A 21,049-nucleotide genomic window follows, 5' to 3' on the forward strand; every position below is an offset into this window, starting at 1 on the left:
GTGAAGGTGTGTCACAGGCTGACGTTACCGGCCATGGAATTTACAAAGGCGCGCTCAGTGCGTGGAAGTTACGACACTTTTTTTATTTTATTTTTTACGCCTTGTAATAAACGTGAGATCGGGAGATAACTAGTAAACTCCATCAAGGAAAAAAAATAAAATAAAATAAATCCGAGACGACCCGCGAGTTTCTATGGCTTCGTAGTCTTATGAATATTAAGTAGCTGCGGTAGGATTCCATAAAACCGGAACTTGTGACGGGACGGGTCACGTTCGGCATCCGAACAAGAGGCAACATCGCGCCGGTCTTTCGTCAGACTCGCGGCGGGGACTCAAGAGAGAAGGAGAGAAGGAAGGAAGAAAGGAAGGAAGGAAGGAAGGAAGAAAGAAAGAAAGGGCACACCATGGCTCTCAGGGGACATCTGCTCAGATTTGCCCGCAATCGGGCGCTCGCAGGCGGCCAGCCCAGCCGAGCCCAGTCGGTGGCGGTGCTGGGGGCTCCCTTCTCGCGAGGACAGGTAGATTATTATTATGATGATGATCAATGACGTATTTAGCTGACACCAAAGTAAGAAAACGTCACGTGAATTATTATTCTTTTCAGATAAGAAGAGGCGTGGAACACGGGCCTAAAGTCATCAGGGATGCTGGGCTCATCGAGCGGCTCTCCGGTTTAGGTGAGCACCGGATTTACATAACCAGATTGAACCGTTACCTCATCGGCGTATTTATACACTCGCGCGCGCATGCATTTTACATACGCACAAGGTCTAGTTCTCTCCTTGCAGTATCATTTTGAGGCTGTCGAATTCGTTTTTCCATTTCAAATATGCTGCAATGGCGTGGTCTCATTTCCACGTGTGCGCACTACGCATGCTCAGAAACTGCAGACAATGAGAGTGCACCCCCCCCCCCCCCCCCCCCCCCCCTCACAGTCTGCAGTGCAAGGGGACACAGTGTGCTTTTTTTTTCTTTTTCTCTATTACCGTAGGCAAAGGTCAAGTCAAGTCACGCCCCCTCGCACCCACACGTCATAAAAGGGGATTTACGGTTTAACAGATTGTGTAGTTTAGTTTTGCCTTGTCAAAACGGAACATTTCAGATAGCCGTAATATTCTTTCTATCCACAGCGAGCATTTCTCTGTAAAGTAATTTCATTTCTCATACACAATTCACATGCAGATATCTGCCATGTGAATTACAGATATGTGTGACAGAACTGTAGATATCTGTAACTCCAGTTTGTGAAATGTAGAATTTGATTCTGACTAGTCATAATTGCAGTTCAAGATATCTTTAATTCACCTCAATTCAAGATATCTACATGTCCCATTTTGGAAATCTTAAATCGAGTTTTAACAAGGCAGAATGCCGTTGTGGATATTTGTACACGGAATTAAGACAAGTCAGAATTGGAGTTTACTAAAATTCCATTGTAGAGCTGTAATTCACTATCAGATATTGGCAGCAGAATAGTAAAATCTCTCCACTGACAAACAAGAATGGCAAAAGTGACGTCACTTGTCCGGGTCAAAATGATGTTGCAGATATCTGTAATTCAGTTTTGACTTGGCATCTCTATCTGTCAAAATTGAATGACAAAAAAAAGTGAAAACGACGTTGTTGATACACCTACAATGTTAATTCCGAAAAGTCAAACCTCCCTTTACATGTTAAGAAGGCTTGCCACACATATTGCGGACTGACAATAAAAGCTACCATACCGTAGGAATGAGTCATCACGGCAGGGGTGGAGATGTTTAATCTCCTTTTTAAAAAAAAAAAAAAAAAAAAAAAAAAAAAAAAAGATAGCCTGGGCAATATATAACAACAAAAGGTGAACTACCACACCTCAAAATGTCTCGAGAAGTCTAGTAAGTATTGAATGTGTTGCATACAGTGTGAGAAGGGCAAACCAACAAAATAATAAAATAGCTGTTATTTACGGAAACTAGTTATAGCATCTCAAAGCTTTTTACTACAGAATGACTCAAGTGTGAAAGGGGTGACTGACATAAAACAAGGCAAACAGTATGCTCGTATAATAATAGTTTTATTATGAGCGGTAATAACTAGTGATCGAACCCCGGGGTGACTTTGATACAAAACAAGGCAAACCCAATGCCACTAAAATATTTTATTATTCGTGATAAGTGATAGAACCTCACACATATCTAGCACATATCTTGCAAAAAATGACACATTTACGCACACGGTTATTAGTTTGTGAGTTAAATGTTTAAATGACCGGGCCTGAATCAAAAGCTTTTCATTTGTCTGGAAAGTGGCTTGCAGTACATCAGAGCGCGACAACATACAGCTCATGTTAGTGTGGTTGCTATAATTACCCTCAAAACGGAATGTGGCGGCGAGAAGGCCATCGGAAAACCTGGCTGTCGCTAAAAGACTGCACGTGCGCGCGGGCACATGCTTGCAACTTATTTTTCACTGCTGTGAACATTGGACTCATCGTCATAAAGAAGCAACCTGGATTGTTACTGGCATTATGATATAATATAGGCATAGTATTTAGAAAATTGTCAGTATGTAGTGAATGGTACACTGAGAACATTTCAAATAAGAATGTCTCAAAATAGTCTTTTTGTTTTTTTATTGGTGGTGCAGAATTGTTTTCAAATATTGAATAAAACCATTTTTAGAGGCGGGAAGGGGTATGAATTTGAATTTCCGTAATGTTGTATTTAGTTTTATATAGGTCTCTAAAAATATAAAATTTTCTCATTCAAATTATAATGAATGAATGCATACCAGACCTGACACGAAAGGTTTTTTTGTTTTGCTGGTGTGGAATTTTTCTAATATTGAATAATGGAATTTAAAAATGCGTTTCTTTTACTGAGTGTCCAGTATTTTTATTTTGTTGATGTGGAACTTTTATAATATTTAATAATGTGAGTTTGGGTAAAATATGTTTTAAATGTATTTCCATCTAATGGTTTTAAAAATATTTTGTAAAAAAATAAAAAGTGAGAGACATCAACTGGGGACGTAGGGTGGTTTTTTTTTTCCCTTCGTGTTTTGATATGGTGGTGTTGAATTTTCATAATGTTCCCAAAAAAAATGGGGAAAATTGAAAAATAAAGTTATTATTTGTAATTTAATTGATTATTACTGTACGAGGCAGAGGTTACCGGGCATCATCATGTCTTTTGTTTGTTTTGTTGGTGTGGAATTTTTATAATAGAGAAAATATTCAATTTTAAATTAAAAAATGTTTTATTATTATTGATTTATTTTGATATAAGCATTTAAATAATAATAAAAAATCTACTAGGGGTAGGGCTTTTGGTTGATGGCATGGATTTTTTTTTATTTTTCAGCACTTTGTTTTTATACTCCCACTGTAAAACATCGTCTGCAAGCGACACATATCGCGGTGGTCTTATCGCTCAAAGCTGCAACCTTGCGTATTAAAGGGAACACTTCAGAATTGTCCTTCAGTGTCTATTCCTGTCGTGCATACTAAAGGTAATGGGCCACACTGTTACCCTCAGATCAGCTTGGTAAGACTACTCTGCCATCTGGTCTCGTATCGCCTGTATGAATTCCCGATATTACCTCACCGTACATCGGGTGGGAGAATACGCCGCTTTGACATCCACCGCAAACGGCCTTGACCCAAGCTCAAGAGTTGAGAGGGTGGGTGGCACAAAATGACTCATCAGACCGGAAGCTACGCATGTACACGTCGAGTCAGTGGCTGTTCAACAGCCTCCGGAAGTATAAATTTTAATCTAGCACCACCCATCTGTCATGTGGTTCAAATTTGGTTGCAATCAGACAAAAATGTCTACAACATTTTGGTCGCTGGCTGCTTCTTAGATTTCACCAAAATGGCAGGGCTTTTGTTTTTTTAGACATTTTTGTGGGTGTGCAAATGCAATACCCTGCATATAATAGACATGGCGACCAAATTTCATGTTGTCAAGGCTTTGGGGGCTGAATTTTCAAAAAGGAGTACTACCGAAACTGCTAACCAAATGTACAAATTCACCAGGATGAACACACCTCCAACATTCGGTGGGTACGGCAAAGCCCTCAAAATGAAATGGAGCATAAGGGTGACATCATGCTTAATAGTTTATGAAAATAACTTATCCCCCATAAAAGTGGGAATTCACTGTTTATTAGGCTGTTAGGTCAGGTGTACCTGACGAATCGCTGTGCTTCAGTGTCTGTCCTTTGATAAGGAGGAAGGTTACTTAATTGACGTCTGTTTTCGGTGGTTTCAGATTACGCCGTGCACGACTTTGGTGACCTCAGTTTCCACCACCCGGAGATGGACGAACCCTACATGAACGTGAAGTTCCCTCGCACAGTGGGCGCTGCCACGAAGAAGCTGTCAGGCGCTGTGAGCAGAGCGGTGGGCGCCGGCCACACCCTGGTCATGCTGGGCGGGGACCACAGGTAACAAGGGAACTGAGCAAAAACCATTTCAGTGTTTCCCTGCTACTCCCTGTTCATAAGACCGCAATTTGTTTCTCATACAAAGCCTTGGTATTGGATCAGTGGCAGGCCACGCCCAACAGTGTCCTGACCTGTGTGTCATCTGGATTGACGCTCACGCCGACGTGAACACGCCCTTGACATCGCCGTCGGGGAACCTCCACGGCCAGCCGGTGTCGTTCATGCTCAAAGAGCTGCAAGACAAGGTGAGACAAAGTCAAGTTCACAAACTAGAAGGCGACCGTTCCACGTGAAACTCACCTGTTTCTGCCCGTCCAACACAGATGCCAGATCTCCCGGGGTTCTCTTGGGTGAAGCCGTTCCTCACTTGCAGGGACCTGGTGTATATCGGACTTAGGGATGTGGACCCTGGCGAGTAGTGAGTATTAAGAACAAAGCCTAACAGCTTGAACATTGAACCCAATGGTGGGAAGCAACAAAGTACAAATACTATACTTTATACTTTATTTTTCCGGCATCTGTACTTGTTTTTACTCCCTATATTTGATCAACAATAGGGACTTTATATTCCTTACGTAGTCAAAATAGGCTTATGTTTGGTTTTTTAAATCTCTGCGGATGGTGACACACACACAAATGTCGAAAAGATGCAAATAGAGAGGTACAGTCAACCATAGTCGAGATATTGATTTGAGATCTTGGAGTCTTGCGAGGCGGAAAAAATAGGGAACGCAGCAACAGAGGAATGTGTGAACCAGGGAGCATTAACGACAACAGCAACAAATTTGAAGAAAGATATTCCTCATGATCATTCGGGACCTAGTTTGAGAGAATGGCTACAAGAATGATTTGTGGCGATGTGTTTTGTGCCAGCCTACAAATAAGAGGAGGGTGCATTTTTTCCAGTTGGTATCAGACAAATTTGTACGTTACTTCCTTCACACCATTAGCAAAGCTATGGGAACGCATTTAACGATGTCAAGGACGAGCTAACGCTAGCTAGCTTTTAAACACTATGCGACGTAATGACGTATGATTTTTCTTTTTCTCAGTGCGAGCACTTTAGAGGTCAACTCATTTGTGTGACATTTTTCCCCCCATTGTGCCAAGTTATCAAAAGGGGTATTGTATATAACTAATTGAATTAATTTGTACTTTTGTACATTCCAGTGTGTGTTGAATCAGGTCTAACTTTACTTTAGTATAGACAGTGAGTACTTTGTGGTTTACAACATTTTGTGTGCTCCACAGCCACATCTTGAAGAACTTGGGCATCCAATACTTCACCATGAGGGATATCGACAGACTCGGCATCCAGAGGGTCACCGAAGTCGCTCTGGACCACGTGCTGGCAAGGTAACGCTCGACATCCACTGGCTTGACTTGAAATAATCCAACCAATTTGTTTGTTTAAAACCCTTTTCACCTTCTCCAACAGAAAACAAAGACCCATTCACTTGAGCTTTGACATCGACGCGTTCGACCCGTCTCTGGCTCCCGCGACGGGAACGCCAGTGAATGGAGGGTTGACCTACAGGGAGGGCATCTACATCACAGAGGAAGTTCACAATACAGGTACACACATACACTGATCAACACCCCTCACCTGTGATCAATAACTGGGTCGTGCAGTCATGGAAAAGGTCAGGACACAAGCGTGTCTGAACTCTCCGCTTCAGAGTCTCAGACTCGGAGATACTCAAGAGTAGCCTGCACCAGTTGAGGCATCTCGGGTTTCTACTCCAGATGCTGCCTGGACATCTCCCTGGTTGAGGTGTAAAATTATCATGTCCAGCCAGGGAGTCGTTGAAATTAGCCTAGGATATGCTGGAGGACTCCAGAGTGTCTGGGTTCACTCTTAGTTTAGTCATCCAGGAAGAACTCCAGAGTAGCCAGGATCAGCTGAAGTGGCTCTGGTTATCTAGTCCAGATGCCTCGCAGACCTAGGATATGTTGGAGGACTACGTTTAATAGCTAGTGTGCGAATGTAGTGGTCCTCTCACCCGTAGTAGAACTAGAAGTTGTGGTCCTCCATCCTAGTAGAACTTGAAGTGGTGGTCTGGGACTAGTAAATCTGCTTCCCTCATGAATCAGACTCACATTAGCTGAAAAGAACGGATGGACCTCCAGGATACAAGGGTCATCCAGGACCAGCTGAGGTGGCTCGGGGATCAATTTCAGAGGCCTCCCTGGTCAGGTATAACAGTCATCCAGGACATACTGGAGGACTTCCTCAAAACTAGCGTCAGAATGTAGTGGTTCTCCAATGACTCAGACCCCTTTAAGATAATGGGTGGTGATCAGTAGACGGTTTGAACACTTTTCACTTGGGCGGTGGGGGCATTCTGCCATCCAACCCACATAACTTTTCGATGTGCAGGTCTGCTGTCGGTCATGGACCTGGTGGAAGTGAACCCCATGGTGGGGGTGTCCCGGGCGGCCGTGGAGGCCACCGCCTCACTGGCCGTGGACGTCATCGTGTCGTCCCTCGGGCAGACGAGAGAAGGTGCCCACGGGGTCATTGATGAGATCCCCTCGGCGAAGGAAGACGACACAGAGCAGCTTTGCCTCTGAGAGCTCAAAGCGAAAAGCCACGGACTTCTTGCGCCACCCTCGAGCATTCCAAAGTGTTGCATCCAAGAGTGCAAAAAAACAAACAAAACAAAAAACAAAAAAAATCTAAGTAGCTAGGGTATTATAGTTTTTTTTTGGTTCTCTCTCTTCATTGTGTTGTATTTGTGGAAAGTATTTGTATGTCTTTGTCTCGTAAGGTTTGCCATGTAAAGCCTAGACATTAATTTAGACAACACACTAACTTATTTTGCTATTTTATGTAAGAAGGCATGGATGCCTCCTATTTATTATTTGTTTGGTTTACAAGCAAATGAACCTGCCTCAAAGGTGTGATTAAACATAAACTGACAAGTGTTTTTGTAGATGTAGTTAAAACTAGAACTCATGTTTGCACTTTTGGACCAGCTGTGGTTACTGTATTTTGCTGATGGTTTAATTTTGTCATTTACAATGAAACTACTAAATAATACATATGTGTGAGAGTATAACTATGTTACAAAAACGCTGACTCAAAGGCTTTAAGCTAAAACTTCAGACTGACAGACAGTTACATTCTTGTATTAAAGAGTTTATTTTCTGGTCTTCCATCTAAGTGATTCAGTGCCTGGGTGGGTTCGTCAATCACGGCCAACAGAGACAAAAGTTATTTTTTCACAAAGTTCAATCTTAGAACCACCACTTTTAAATCATCTTAAACTATTCTTCACAGAAAGTGTAAGCATGTAATTAAAAGAGGTGTGTTGTTGTTGTTTTTTTGGAGTTCCACAAGGCAGTTGCAAAAAAAAAATATATATATATATATATATAAACAAAAAGAGGAAGCAGTTCCTTGGAAGTTTTTTTTTTTTTTTTTTAGTTCTGCAGGGTTCATTCATAGAATCACTTCAAAACATAAGATATTCATCAAGAGGAAACGTAATTGTAATAGTTTTTTTTTTAGGTTTCGCAAGGTTCACTAAAGCTTTTAAAAAATATATTTGGTCCGTGGTTTTAAAGAGTTTAATCCAAGAACCACCACCTTTTAAAATATCAAAATAATCATTAACAAATGAGGAAGCAGGTAATTAAAACGTTTTTGAACTCCTTGAAGAGTTCCTCAAAGTTCAATCTACAACCTTTTTCCAATCTGTAGATATTCATCAAAAAAGAGAAAACAGTAACTAGATTTTTTTTTCTTCATCAAGGAGTTACACAAGGTAGGCTACAATCTTCAACCAATATTTATTAAAAAAAAAAAAATCTGATATTTACCAACAAAAGAGGAAGTGGGTACTTGGAATAGAGTTTTTTTTTTTTTTTTTTTTTTTTTTTTTAAGGAGTACTTGCAAGATTCAATGTTAGAACCACCACTTTTTTAAATCTTGCATATGCATCAACGAAAGAGGATGGAAGTTATTGAAGAATCATTCTTGTTATTTCTGGAAAAATTAACATTCACAATCGTCCCATCGATTGATTGAAATATACCACGTAAGGAAAAAGTCTTACTTGCCATGACTCGAAGGCTTAAAACAAATTTAGGTGGGCTTTTTTCACCCCTTTCCCACCTAGCTGGCGCCACTGCTGGTTGGGTACAAGTGTTGTATAGCCAAAGCAGCCCTAAATCCATGTGTCATCGTACTTCACTGGCTTCTTGTCATAAAATTGAGAAGACCTTGTTTTGGACCAACAACAAGTTGTTGCTAGTCTGGCACCATTTTGGTAGCTTGTGAAAATCAGCACTAATTATGGCTCTAGCACTGCAACGTCACTGGCAACAGTGCAGTTTGAAAGGGGTAACTGGAGAGACGGGGGGGGGGGGGGGGGGGGGTTGTCCTTGAGAAATGTGAGATACAGTTAGTGTTGAAATGTGAAAGCCAATTTTCTATACACTGACAAGAAAGTAATAAACAATAGTTAACCTGAGCGATGTAAAATGAAAATTTAAAAACAGTGACTGACGACAGACAGTGCCATCTCTTCCTATATTGACTATTGCTAAACGGAGTACCTCAGTTTAACACACTGGCTGCCAAAGGCAATGTTCTGGGTCCAGTAGCGCCTTTACTGCACATCCTCTCTGGTCCGCGGATGTAACAAAACTTCCTTCCACAGGGATTTCTCTGTATTAAGAGTCTGGTCATTAGTGCCCATTTTCTTCTGTGATTCTTGTGGAGAGGTATCCTTATCTAAGGCTGGACCTTCAGTAAGACTTAAAACAAGGACGACCTCATGGACCCGAGAGCAGGTCCGGACTTTGTTTTTCTTTTCTTCACCCTCATCGCCGAAAGAACTTGAGGTAAACTACAGCTCCGAGAATGGCCAATTCCATGAGAATGATGACAGCCAGCAGCAGCTTGTTTGTCATGAGCCTGATGGAAGAAGTCAGCAAAACATGTCAGCCAATGATTATCAATACAACATGCAGTGGAATGTCAGAAAACAAGCCCACAATTTGGAACAGGTCTAAATTGCTGTCTTTATTATGCAGTGATTAACTTGCGTTTAACTTTTACGGTTGTCCATAAAAGTTCAGAATTTCTAGGCGCAGTCGAGGCATAGAGGGGGTCCGCTTTGGTGGCCTCAGTATTGCATCTCTGCTTTTTGCAGATGATGTGGTTCTGTTCGCTTCATCAGGCCATGATCTCCAACTCTCACTGGAGCGGTTCGCAGCAGAGTGTTTAGCGGCTGGGATGAGAAAAGGGTGGCGTGCCCTCTCCGGGTCGGGGATGAGATCCTGCCCCAAGTGGAGGAGTTCAAGTATCTTGGGGTCTTGTTCACGAGTGAGGGAAGAATGGAACGGGAGATCAACAGGCGGATCGGTGCAGCGTCTGGAGTGATGCGGACTTTGTATCGATCCGTTGTGGTAAAGAAGGAGCTAAGCCGAAAGGCGAAGCTCTCGATTTACCAGTCGATCTACGTTCCTACCCTCACCTATGGTCACGAGCTGTGAGTCGTGAAAGAACAAGATCCCGGATAGAAGTGGCCGAAATGAGTTTCCTCCGCAGGGTGTCCGGGCTCTCCCTTAGAGATAGGGCGAGAAGCTCGGTCATCCGGGAGGATCTCAGAGTAGAGCCGCTGCTCCTGCGCATCGAGAGGAGCCAGATGAGGTGGCTGGGGCATCTGATTCGGATGCCTCCCTGACGCCTCCCCGGTGAGGTGTTCCGGGCACGTCCCACCGGGAGGAGACCCCGAGGACGACCCAGGACACATGGATGGATGGATGGCTTTACGGCTGTGCTTATAAGTTTACATACCCTGGCAGAATGTGTGAAATATTGGCTTTGTTTTTTGGAAAACATGAATGATGACTGAATGGAGACCATCTCATTCTTGTCTTTATTTCTGTTTTCTTTAATGATTGTGCTATTCTGAAAATGCCTTTTTTCAGTGGTGCTTTGGGATGCGAGTGCCCTCACTTGTGATTTGTTCGACATATGAGCTACCGATCGGCCAGCTTTTTTTGCTTTAACTTCCAAGCTTAAACTCGCAATACGAGCCCTGTTTGGTGGCAGGTGACTCAACTCACTTCCCAACGAGCGGCGGTTTGGCAGACATAGTCAGTAAATATTCTTCAAAAAAGAGGCTTCGAGCTGTTTGTTGCCACTCTTCAGAAGGTTACTGTAAAACTACACATCAAACTAAGAGAATTACATCCTGTGTACTTAAAGTGACCACACAGCCTCCGCTACCCGAATGCTAACATGCAGTGGGAAACTATCAACACATGGGCTAACAATTCGCATCAACCGTCACTTTGGGGTACTACCTGTACTATCAATTGCCTTAACTGGTAAAAAACAAAAAGGTACTGCGCAGTAATGAAAATCAGCAAAATAGCGGGACCGCGAAGCGTGAACCACGATATAACGGGGGTTTACTGTATCTGCAGGCTTAAGGAAGCCAAATCTTTTTTTGTGTTTTTTTTATGACAATTTAAGACCTTACATTACAATTATATCTCCATTACTGCCTATGAGGAAGGTTTGACTAAGAATGAAAGAATCAAAGTGAGCTGTTCCGAAAGAGATTGCGTTCGACTTGGAAGGTTCCACTGTTAGACAAAATCAACTCTGAGCTCACACTTACCGACGAGACATAGAACGAAGGATTTTCCGCGTGCGACTGAGGTTCTCTCCCGTATTCACAAGCTACAAACAGAAAAAAAATAAAATAAAATTTTGGGTGAGGGAGATGAAGTGGAACTGCCTTGGGCTCTCGGATCACTCACTCTGTCCCTGGTCCGGTCCAGCTGCTCCCGCTGCTCGCCGAGCTCCTCGATGATGTCCGTGCCGATGTGCTCCGTCTCGGCCGCGAGGCGCTGACTGCGGTCGATGCTCTCGCTGGCGTTGTGCAACGACTCGGTGCCCTGCAGGAGCAAGGCCCGCTGCGACTGCAAGCGTGTCTGGAGAAAGGGGGACGACTAACCGGGTGGAAGCCATTTTGACCGTGAGTCACACACTCAAGCAGGCGTACACGCGTACCGACGATCGGGCCACATTTGAGCAATTTCCTTCCGTTCTTTTTCTTAAATTTGCATCTATTTATGATCCTCTCCATTTAAAGAGCTTTATCACCCTCTTGTGGCATTTATACTCAATTACAAAACCCTTCTCGCAGTGCATCAATTTCTCAGTCCCTATCGTACGCGAATAACGGGAGTTCACTGTATATGGTTTTCACAGTTGTTATGGCTCTCTGAGAAAAAAATTTGACACCCCTAGCCGACTGTTTATCACAAGTATTGTGAAGGTCCATCAAGCTAAACGTGCGAAACTAGTGTCTCCACATTCTCTTGAAACTCACGCTTTGTTGGTTTTGCGATGAATAGATGCCGCCGTGACTCCCGTCCGACAGCGGCGGGGCCGAGGTCTTGGCGTCCCGCTGCAGCTTGGCGAGGTCACGGTGGTAGAGATGCAGCTTGGTCCTCATGGGATTCCGGTAGGAGGGGGGCGCGTCGCGCAACTCCACTTCCATTCCCTGCAGCTAAGGGGAAACAAGGACACGGTATTGTTTTTTTGCATGCCAAAGGAATACAAAGGCTGTAAAAGGGCGATAACGATAAGGGTAGATAGCATTCCTGTGGTGTTTTGATGAAAGATTACAAGCCATGACACTTCACTTCCTTTGCATTGTGAATTGAGCGTATACTTAGTGCAGTTACCCCGCTTTTCTAATGGACACTTAATTTTAGAGATGAGTATCTGGAACAGGGTTGCGCTAAAAACGGTAAAATATATATAACAAATGAAATATCCCGCAACAAATGTGGCATTGATAGCTGAACTGAACGAATGAAATTGTATCATGTTCATTGCCTATTTTTTCTTGAAACCATTATAAATGAACGGTCAATTGTTTCTAAATGTTTGTGCCTAAACTATCCTCCAATTTCTGGAATGACTCATTGTATCTCTGCGGTTTTCAGTGGAGTGAGTGTACAGTAAGGCTGCAGTTAGCCACTATTTTTGAAATCCATTATTCCATCGATTAATCGGCTAAATATGTAGTTGGCGCAAATGTTTGTGAACTCTTTTCCTCTCAATTACTGTTTATTAGCCGATAGTTGTTTATTTGGTATTGTTTCATGATTAAACACCACCAAATTAAAAAAAAAACAATCAGGCAATAAATATCACATGAGGAAATAAAGGTTGGCGAGTACAATATCACTCCGATGTTTTGATTAAACACAAAGTCTCCTTTCATGGAGGACTGCAGAATAATGAGAACACACGGTTTCTAATATTGTGGCCCTCTCGTGCAGCGAGACAAGAGTTTTTCGAGTTGTGCAGCTCTTTTACTGCATCTTATTAGCCGGTGCAGGTGATTCTAACAAGGCGGCTTGCTTGCTAACGTTTCCAAAACAGCCAGGTTAGCTCACAATTTCTTCCGCCTCCTCTTTCCTCTCTTCGAAGGCCCTCAGCAAGCTCTTCTTCTCCTCTACGGGTTTAACAAAATACAAAGCTCGTCATTATTTCAAATACGTTGTTGAACTAGAGAACTGTTGTTTGTTTCGTACCGCCATTGCTCCTCAGCAGCCTCTCCGGCATTAGCTTCAGCTCTTCGTATAGGGACCTGTAGATTTCGTGCAACTTCTCAAATTCCTCCGACGACATTGTAGTTGATCCAGAATACACGTTCGCTCCTTTTGGGGGTTTATTACAGGGCACCGCGGAGCCAAATAAAGAAGTTACAGCGTTGAGTCAAGCAGTGAGCAAGACAATTCTTTCCGCATGATGGTCCTCGTGATCGAAGGGCAAAAAAAAACCAAAAAAAAACCTCCAGTTTAAAAATCAAACAGAGTGGCTTGAAATGCTTTTTTAAATCATCAAATAAAACTTGTATTATGGTACATTCTGTATATATTTATGGTTTGCTAAGTTCAATGTTAAAAATGTATGTTCTACTTTTACCTAGCGTCAAAATGAAGGAGCTAATAATTATTATATATAGGCGGTTTTTTGAACACCTACTACTGTTGTCTTCTGGGTAATGTAGTACTGAGTAATGAATTCGCGTTTTTCAAGTATTTCTTCTTTCAAGTATTTCTTGTTATCAGGTTAAATCGTAAATTGTAACCCTGAGCGATACATTAAATGCGTTTTTTTGTTTTGTTTTTTTACACGTTTAACTTTATCGCCATATTTAAAATATAACGTGACTTACCTTGTTATGTCTGCTCATATTTTGCCCACAATGACGAATATATCAACATAAGACAAAAGTCGATTTTTATGTGAAATATTAGAATAAAGTCGTAATTTTTCAAAAGACAATTATGACTTTGACCTCCTACATTACCGACTTTGTTAGCGTCATTTTACAACTTTCAGTGTAGTCTAATATTTTGTGTTATAAATTAGGAATTTTATTTTTCAATTTAAATTTAATTTGAATTTAAAATTTACGTTTTTATTTTTATTTTGTTACATTTTCAGCGTGTTAATACTGTCGTAAAATTTTTAATTTTACTTTTCTTGTAATTTACCTTTTTTGTTTACATTATCTATGTGACTAATAGAACAGTGGATATCGGAAAAGGACAAATCACCCAAACAGCTTGAAAAAACTGATATTAAATATGGAATAATAATACATAAAAATCGTAAAATTAATAACACCCTTATTAAACAATTTATCCATAGATGTGGATTCATGAAATGTCACCTACTGTTTTTAGTTTATATAAATGAAAGAACGTTAAAAAAAAAAAACATTGAAATGGGTTAAAACCAACAAGCCTTAATTGACTGTATATAAGATGTGCATATTTTTTGTTTCCTGAATAGACCTGACTTTTTAGTTTTTATTTCATTGTTAAATGTACTGTTCTGGACATAATTTTCTGTACATGTTCAGTTTTTGTGAATCTTGATATTTATTGATATATTGAAATTTGACCAGTAAGGTCGGAGGTTGAGCGAGAGCGGTTAGCGGCGCTAAGTACTACAAATACCATGATTCTGTTCGTACGGTGGTAGCTGTAAGGACTACATATCCCAAGATGCCATTCGCGCGGCATCGCTCGTCTTTTTTTTTTTTTTTTTTTTTTAAATCATCAGCTGTTGTGCCATCAAGCGGCAACGACAGCATCCTTCCGTGCTACAACGATGTTGCTTTTCTTACTCCTCGCCGGAGTCGCCGCGGTGACGTTATTGGTGGTTTTATTTACACCTCACATACGGTAAGAAGCCATCTTTTCAGGCTTTGACACGGACTCTTGTGACAGCACGTATTCCGTCTGGTTGTCGCATATTAGTATTAGCATGACGAAGAATGACGTCGTAACAAAACGAAACCGTAATATAACATTAACGTTGGTGTTTTTGCTCTCATTTCACACGATATTGGTCCCCAATAGAAAATCAATTCGCTCGAACACGGGGGTGTACGTTGGCACGGTTTGGGCCAATCAGGAGGTTGCGCGTGGGCGGGCCAGCTGCGCCATTGGTCACGACGTTACCGCGCTCTGTGGCGTGCTCTCACCACCTGACGTGGAACCCGCCATGTGCGTGAATAATTAAGACCATGCACGTTATTGATCACCATATTTTGCCCCCACCAAAAAAGAAAAAAACGAGGTGGAAATATAGTAATACTATTAAAAAATATATATAGTATATCTATATATAGTATATAGTAAAAATCACAACTTCAGTCTTCAGCATAGTTTTACAATTGTTAAAATTGTCAGTGTCGCTAAGTACTTGTTCGTAAAATAAATGAGCAATTTTACAATAAGAAAAAACAAAGTTTTTTGCCTTGTATTTGTTTTTCGTATTGCCCCAATATTTTTTTAGAATAAAGATGTCGTTTTACGAGGGACATTTTTTTTTCTAATACATGCATAATGATTAAAATGTAATCACTTAAGAAAAAAAAGAACTCTTTGTACTTTTTTTTTTTTTTTTTTTTTTTTTACATTGGCAGCATGGCCCCTAATATTTTACAAGAAAAAAAACCTAAGTTTAATTCTCATAACCTATAAAACCTCTTACATTTTGACTTTATTTAGCAAATAACTCATATTTTTCCTTGTAATTTTAACATCGGAATTTTCAGTGTGGCCCTCATACTCTTTCATAGGATAAAGTTGTCAATTTTACAAGAAAAAAAAATATGACTACAGGCCAGAGCCCGGATTTGGAACACCAACCTCACAACTGTGACGCGGACGTGCTAAATCACTGGTTCACCATGCCACGTTTTTGATCAGTAAATAATTATTTTTTTTTAAATGTATGAAACACTATATACTTTCAACTTAGCCAACAAAATATAGCCACATTTTGCCATAGCATGTGGACAATCTCTCACAAGGGTTATCCATGCCATATCGATTTTTTCCACAGAAGATATGCGGCGGGAGGAGTGTGCATGTCGTCGACTCGTCTGGACGGGAAGACGGTCCTCATCACTGGGGCCAACACTGGCATCGGGAAGGAGACCGCCCTGGACCTGGCCACTCGAGGTTACTCTTGGAATGGGGGCATATTCAAGAAAATGTACTTTTTCATTGCTTGTGTACACAAAGTTTGGTCTTTTTGTTTTGTGTGTGTGTGTGTGTGTAATTAATTACACAACCGACTTCTGAAAAAGTGTGTCAGCAAGCTGTTTGTAATTTTGCTGACTTTTGACAAAGTGTGGCTAATTTACATCCAGGTACATCTCAATAAATTAGATTGTGCTAGAGAAGTCCATTTAATTAATTATTCATACAGGATATCGATTAATTAAACACTTGGGAAAATACTTTTCAGAGAGCAAATTCCTGCCCAATTTCTACATTAAAAATCATTTCCATTGTTTCTTGATTGTTTGCTATGTAATATTCGAGTTTGTAGAGCTGGTGAATTTGGGGTTTTCGTTTGCTGTAAGCTATAATTATCAAAATTATACACATATGCTAAACAAATCATGATATCTTTCACTGAGAGTGTGTGTAATGCATCTCTATAAATTTCACTTTTTGAATTGAACTACCTAACTAAATTGAGCTTTTGACACTATTCTAATTTATTGAGATGTACCGGCCCCTACAGTTTACTGATATGGCGCCCCCCCACCCCCCCCCCCCCCCCCCGGTATGACTTAAAACACGCTGCCAAAACAAGATCAAGAGTTCATCAGAGGATAGAAGTGGAAGGTTTTAGAACTGCCAAGATAATCTCCAGATTTATACCGTAAAGTGGACAATTTTTACCTGCTCAAGAGGAGATTTGAAGGGATTAAACCTCCCCAAAGCCATCCATCCATCCATTTTCTATACCGTTCTGCCGAGACTGAAGATGTTTTCTACTATTTTGACGCGTCAGGAGCTCGGGTGGTGATGGCGTGCCGGAACGTGGACAAAGGCGAGGAGGCGGCGGCCAGCATCCGGGCAGCGTACGCCCAAGCACAGGTGGAGGTTCGGGAGCTGGACTTGGCCGACACGTGCTCCATACGATCCTTCGCGCATCATTTCCTTCGAGGTAAAAGTCTGTCAACTCTCATTTTGTTGTTTCATGGCTGATGTTTGTCTTCTAATGACCGAGCCGCAAAGGTTGAATCGAGGCAGCTGGACTCTTCTCGTGTGTTGAAGACGTTTCACCTTGAATCCAAAAGGCTTCTTGAGTTCTAAATTTCTAAAGTGTGAAGTCTTCTGGAGGTGGTCATAATAGCGTCGTCGTCGTCGTCGCCGCCTGGTGTGGCCGGTGTACAACCATCCTGCATACCAACCGGTCGTTCAACTGTCTGCTTGCAAAACATGTTATCAGAATTAGACACTAGGGGCACTCTTTCCATGGAATGAGAACATTTTGTGGGGAGGTGATTGTACGATAAGTGATGGCGCAAACCTCCTCCTCTGTTTAGAGAGTGCCTTTCTAGTTAGCTAGTTTTCTAGTTAGATGGCTTCTTTCACACCTCTTTCAAATCTTTTGGATTAAAGGTGAAACATCTTAAACAAAAAGAGTCCAGTTGCTTTGATTCATCCTTTGTGGATTACCAGGACCTGGATGATCTACACAGACTTCTATGACTGTTTTTTCTATAAGTGATGTTTGTCATTATTCTACAGACTTCACCCATCTTCACGTCCTGATCAACAATGCGGGGGTGATGATGTGCCCCTACACCAAAACTAACGACGGCTTCGAGGTGCACATCGGGGTCAATCACTTAGGTAAGACCTGGACTGCAATCACCACCAGATCCTTCTGTCGTATTATTTCCCACCGTTTGAAGGTCACTTCCTGTTGACGTCAATGCTGGTGGACCTGCTGAAGCGCAGCGCTCCGGCGCGCATCGTGGTGGTCTCGTCGCTGGCGCACAACTTCGGCTGGATTCGCTTCCACGACCTGCACAGCCAGGGAAGCTACAACAGCGGACTGGCGTACTGCCAGAGCAAGCTGGCCAACGTGCTCTTTGCTCGAGAGCTGGCGAGGCGCCTCAAAGGTACAAAACGGCTTTTTTTCTTATTATTTGACCTGCCTCCCTATTGCAGTCATCAACTTAGCAAACGCACACTACCCTCAAGCAGTCATCGTTTTGGAAATGAAGAAACAAACACCTCCCTCAAATAATCAACTTACAACAAATAAACACCTTCCTCAAATCAACAAAAGTGACAAGCAGGCCTCCCCCAAAGGATCATTCCCTTATGCATGTTCCTCAAGCAATCATGAATTTAAGACAAATTAACACCTCCAAGCAATTATCAACTTAATCAATAAACACCCACTCAAATAATCAACTCAAGACGAATAAATGCCTCCCTCTCACATGTAAGCGCCTCGCTAAAAATAAGTTAAGAAAAACGCCTCCCTCAAATAATCAACTTGACAAATAAGACACCACAAATTATCAGCAACGGAGGAAACAAATACCTCCCTCGAATAATCAGCAACTTCTAACAAATGAAAACCTCCCTCAAATATTCAGCAACTCAAGACAAATTTCCCCCTCAAGCGGCATCAACTTGAGACAAATAAACGCCACCCTCAGGCAATCATCCACTCAAGACAAAAGCCTCCCTTAAATAACCATCAGCTTCAGACAAATAACCATCAAATTACAACAATAGCCTCCCTCAAATAACCATCAAGGTATTACAACCCCTCCTTTTTTACCATCAGGAAATGCTTAATTAATTGTCTCAGTTGCTGTCATTCACACACAAACATGAAAAAGTTAACCGAAACATCAGCACCTACAGAGGCACGTAAACAACAGTCTGTCTACAGAATCATAGCGAAGATCCTATGCCATGTATGCTACTTGGAGAATTACACTCTGCTGTGTATGAAATAGAAAGCGCATATTGTAAAGAAAAACAGTGCTACTTCAAGAGCCACATACACGTTGAGTAAACGTGGGTGACGTTTACCTAGCAACGATTCTCCCAGGCAGCAACGTGACGGTGAACTCGGTACACCCCGGCACGGTGAACTCGGACCTGACGCGTCACTCCACCCTGATGATGATCTTCTTCAGCGTGTTTTCGGTCTTCCTGAAGACGCCCCGCGAGGGCGCCCAGACCACCGTCTACTGCGCCGTGGCTGAGGAGCTGCATTCCATCTCGGGGAAACACTTCAGGTACAACTCAATCTCCCTCATTTTTCATAGGGAACAAAAAATATACGCCTGTGAGTATTATTATAAAATGTGTTGCTCTACCGTTTGTGTACAAGTATCTATGCTAGCTGCTAGCACGTTAAATAGCGTCTTACAGTACATATTTTAAATTCTATATATTGCCATTCTAAAAATATTTACAAAATAATATTAAATTAGAATAGTTTGGACCATCTCTAATTAAAATAATTGGGTATTTCTAAACATTTCTTTTAATACAATTACATAATTTTAATTTTAAAATAAATGAATACCTTTTTTAATGCAAAAATATAAAATTTTAATGACAAAACAAACTTAAATTCCAAATAGTTAAATAAAATAATTACGTGTGTGTGTGTGTATATATATATATATATATATATATATATATAACAAAATTGTAATTATAAAAAAAATTACAAAAATATTGTAATACAAAATAAAAACACCTTGTTTTTATACATTTTAACGAAATTCTACTACTGTAATTATAGAACCATTAAACAAACAATTACAAACACTAAATTGAAATTGTGGATTTTTTACATTTCTAAACAAATTTATTCTAAACTTTAAAATGAATGAATTTAAATAAAAATGACTGATAAACAATTTCTAAAAAAAGTTAAATATTTTGTAATTTTTATTTAACACGTAAACGTACAGAAAGAAAAATCTAAATGATGACTTACTGAAAAGACTCATGATTAAAAATACATTTTTGAAAAAGTACAAATGCAGTTTTTTTTTTTTTTTTTTTTTTTGCGTTGCAGCGACTGCACCCCCGCCTTTGTGGCCCCCCAGGGGAGGAGTGACGAAGCCGCCCGGCGTCTGTGGGACACCAGCTGCGAGCTCCTCGGCATCCAGTGGGACTAATTGAAGACTTTTATCCATCATTTCATTGATATAGTGCAGAATTTTTCAAGCAAAAAAAAAAAAAAAAAAAACCCACCACATTTTAGTGAGACAATGTGAAGGCAGGGCAGCTGGATGTATTGCCAAACTGTGAGCGGTCCAAGCAGGGTAAAACGACCAGCACCTTTTAGTCAATTTATCTGATATTTTGTCTTGCTTTTAAGCGTATTCGCAGCTAAATCTGCTTCACGTGTGTGCCAAAATCTCACAGGGCTTTTGTCCTTAAGGTGGATCCAAACAATTAGTAAGCTAAGTGTTACTTTATGATAATGACAGAAAAACGCCTTCCTTGTGTGCTTTCACGCTAGGATGCCAAGAGTTTACGTGTGCTTTTATACCAGCGAGGTTCGTTTGCCTTTTTAACCACAACTAACGTTCACGTGCAGAGTTGAATGTTTACATTTCATGTAAATAAACTGTTAGCATTTGGACCCGGTCACTCATTTTTAAACATCCATCCATCCATCCATTTTCTGAGCCGCTTCTCCTCACTAGGGTCGCGGGCGTGCTGGAGCCTATCCCAGCTGTCATCGGGCAGGAGGCGGGGTACACCCTGAACTGGTTGCCAGCCAATCGCAGGGCACATAGAAACTAACAACCATTCGCACTCACAGTCATGCCTACGGGCAATTTAGAGTCTCCAATTAATGCATGTTTTTGGGATGTGGGAGGAAACCGGAGTGCCCGGAGAAAACCCACGCAGGCACGGGGAGAACTCTAAATTGGGAGAACATGCAAACTCCACACAGGCGGGGACGGGGATTGAACCCCGCACCTCAGAACTGTGAGGCTGACGCTCTAACCAGTCGGCCACCGTGCCGCCCATTTTCAAACATGTTTTAGTGATATTAAAAAAAGGAGACCAATGATAAATCATTTCAAAACATTTTCCACCATTAATGTGACCTATAACAAGTACAACTCAGTTGGAAACATTTTAAATTAAAGAACTGAGATAATGTGGTGTAAAAACCATCATTGACGGCCACTATAATTGCATTGAAAAAAAAAAAAAAAGGGATTTTAAAATTTTTTTTAAAACCCCCCAAATTCT

The 21,049-nt window shown here is 41.2% G+C and overlaps 3 protein-coding genes across 7 annotated transcripts; 2 read left to right on the forward strand and 1 right to left on the reverse strand.

Moving 5' to 3' along the window:
* The first annotated feature begins 62 nt into the window (after positions 1-62).
* On the forward strand, positions 63-7,584 carry arg2 (arginase 2). Its single transcript, XM_061794696.1, has 8 exons — positions 63-518; positions 605-677; positions 4,254-4,428; positions 4,514-4,673; positions 4,752-4,846; positions 5,680-5,784; positions 5,867-6,003; positions 6,809-7,584. The coding sequence occupies exons 1-8, from the start codon at positions 405-407 to the stop codon at positions 7,000-7,002; spliced, it is 1,053 nt and encodes a 350-aa protein (XP_061650680.1). The 5' UTR covers positions 63-404; the 3' UTR covers positions 7,003-7,584.
* On the reverse strand, positions 7,550-13,417 carry vti1b (vesicle transport through interaction with t-SNAREs 1B). 3 transcript variants are annotated; one of them, XM_061794702.1, is made up of 6 exons: positions 13,004-13,415; positions 12,866-12,924; positions 11,788-11,967; positions 11,213-11,404; positions 11,071-11,132; positions 7,550-9,353 (listed from the first exon to the last, which is right to left on the reverse strand). In XM_061794702.1, exons 1-6 carry the CDS (start codon positions 13,098-13,100, stop codon positions 9,260-9,262), a joined length of 684 nt encoding a protein of 227 aa, XP_061650686.1. In that variant the 5' UTR covers positions 13,101-13,415; the 3' UTR covers positions 7,550-9,259. The 3 variants fall into 3 exon arrangements, with proteins under 3 accessions (XP_061650686.1, XP_061650687.1, XP_061650688.1); XM_061794703.1 differs by having other exon boundaries at positions 11,213-11,386; positions 13,004-13,412; XM_061794704.1 differs by lacking the exon at positions 12,866-12,924 and having other exon boundaries at positions 13,004-13,417.
* rdh12 (retinol dehydrogenase 12) lies at positions 12,766-20,426 on the forward strand. 3 transcript variants are annotated; one of them, XM_061794701.1, is made up of 7 exons: positions 12,766-12,855; positions 15,837-15,955; positions 16,800-16,955; positions 17,543-17,647; positions 17,710-17,919; positions 18,870-19,059; positions 19,854-20,426. In XM_061794701.1, exons 2-7 carry the CDS (start codon positions 15,862-15,864, stop codon positions 19,954-19,956), a joined length of 858 nt encoding a protein of 285 aa, XP_061650685.1. In that variant the 5' UTR covers positions 12,766-12,855; positions 15,837-15,861; the 3' UTR covers positions 19,957-20,426. The 3 variants fall into 3 exon arrangements, with proteins under 3 accessions (XP_061650685.1, XP_061650683.1, XP_061650684.1); XM_061794699.1 differs by lacking the exon at positions 12,766-12,855 and adding an exon at positions 14,511-14,668; XM_061794700.1 differs by lacking the exon at positions 12,766-12,855 and adding an exon at positions 14,519-14,668 and having other exon boundaries at positions 15,840-15,955.
* The last annotated feature ends 623 nt before the right edge of the window (positions 20,427-21,049 follow it).

Source organism: Phyllopteryx taeniolatus, chromosome 13, assembly GCF_024500385.1.
Source record: "Phyllopteryx taeniolatus isolate TA_2022b chromosome 13, UOR_Ptae_1.2, whole genome shotgun sequence".
In the NCBI taxonomy this organism is placed as follows: domain Eukaryota; kingdom Metazoa; phylum Chordata; class Actinopteri; order Syngnathiformes; family Syngnathidae; genus Phyllopteryx; species Phyllopteryx taeniolatus.

Excerpts from the sequence above, each read along its gene's own strand:
- arg2 (XM_061794696.1), top strand. The coding sequence starts at position 405 with ATGGCTCTCAGGGGACATCTGCTCAGATTTGCCCGCAATCGGGCGCTC. Across the intron at positions 4,674-4,751 it reads TCAAAGAGCTGCAAGACAAG|ATGCCAGATCTCCCGGGGTT; the intron begins GTGAGACAAAGT and ends CGTCCAACACAG. Across the intron at positions 4,847-5,679 it reads GATGTGGACCCTGGCGAGTA|CCACATCTTGAAGAACTTGG; the intron begins GTGAGTATTAAG and ends TGTGCTCCACAG.
- vti1b (XM_061794702.1), bottom strand. The coding sequence starts at position 13,100 with ATGTCGTCGGAGGAATTTGAGAAGTTGCACGAAATCTACAGGTCCCTA. Across the intron at positions 12,925-13,003 it reads GCTGCTGAGGAGCAATGGCG|AGGAGAAGAAGAGCTTGCTG; the intron begins GTACGAAACAAA and ends TTAAACCCGTAG. Across the intron at positions 11,405-11,787 it reads CATCGCAAAACCAACAAAGC|TCGTCCCCCTTTCTCCAGAC; the intron begins GTGAGTTTCAAG and ends CCACCCGGTTAG.
- rdh12 (XM_061794699.1), top strand. The coding sequence starts at position 14,595 with ATGTTGCTTTTCTTACTCCTCGCCGGAGTCGCCGCGGTGACGTTATTG. Across the intron at positions 16,956-17,542 it reads CGCGCATCATTTCCTTCGAG|ACTTCACCCATCTTCACGTC; the intron begins GTAAAAGTCTGT and ends ATTATTCTACAG. Across the intron at positions 19,060-19,853 it reads ATCTCGGGGAAACACTTCAG|CGACTGCACCCCCGCCTTTG; the intron begins GTACAACTCAAT and ends TTTGCGTTGCAG.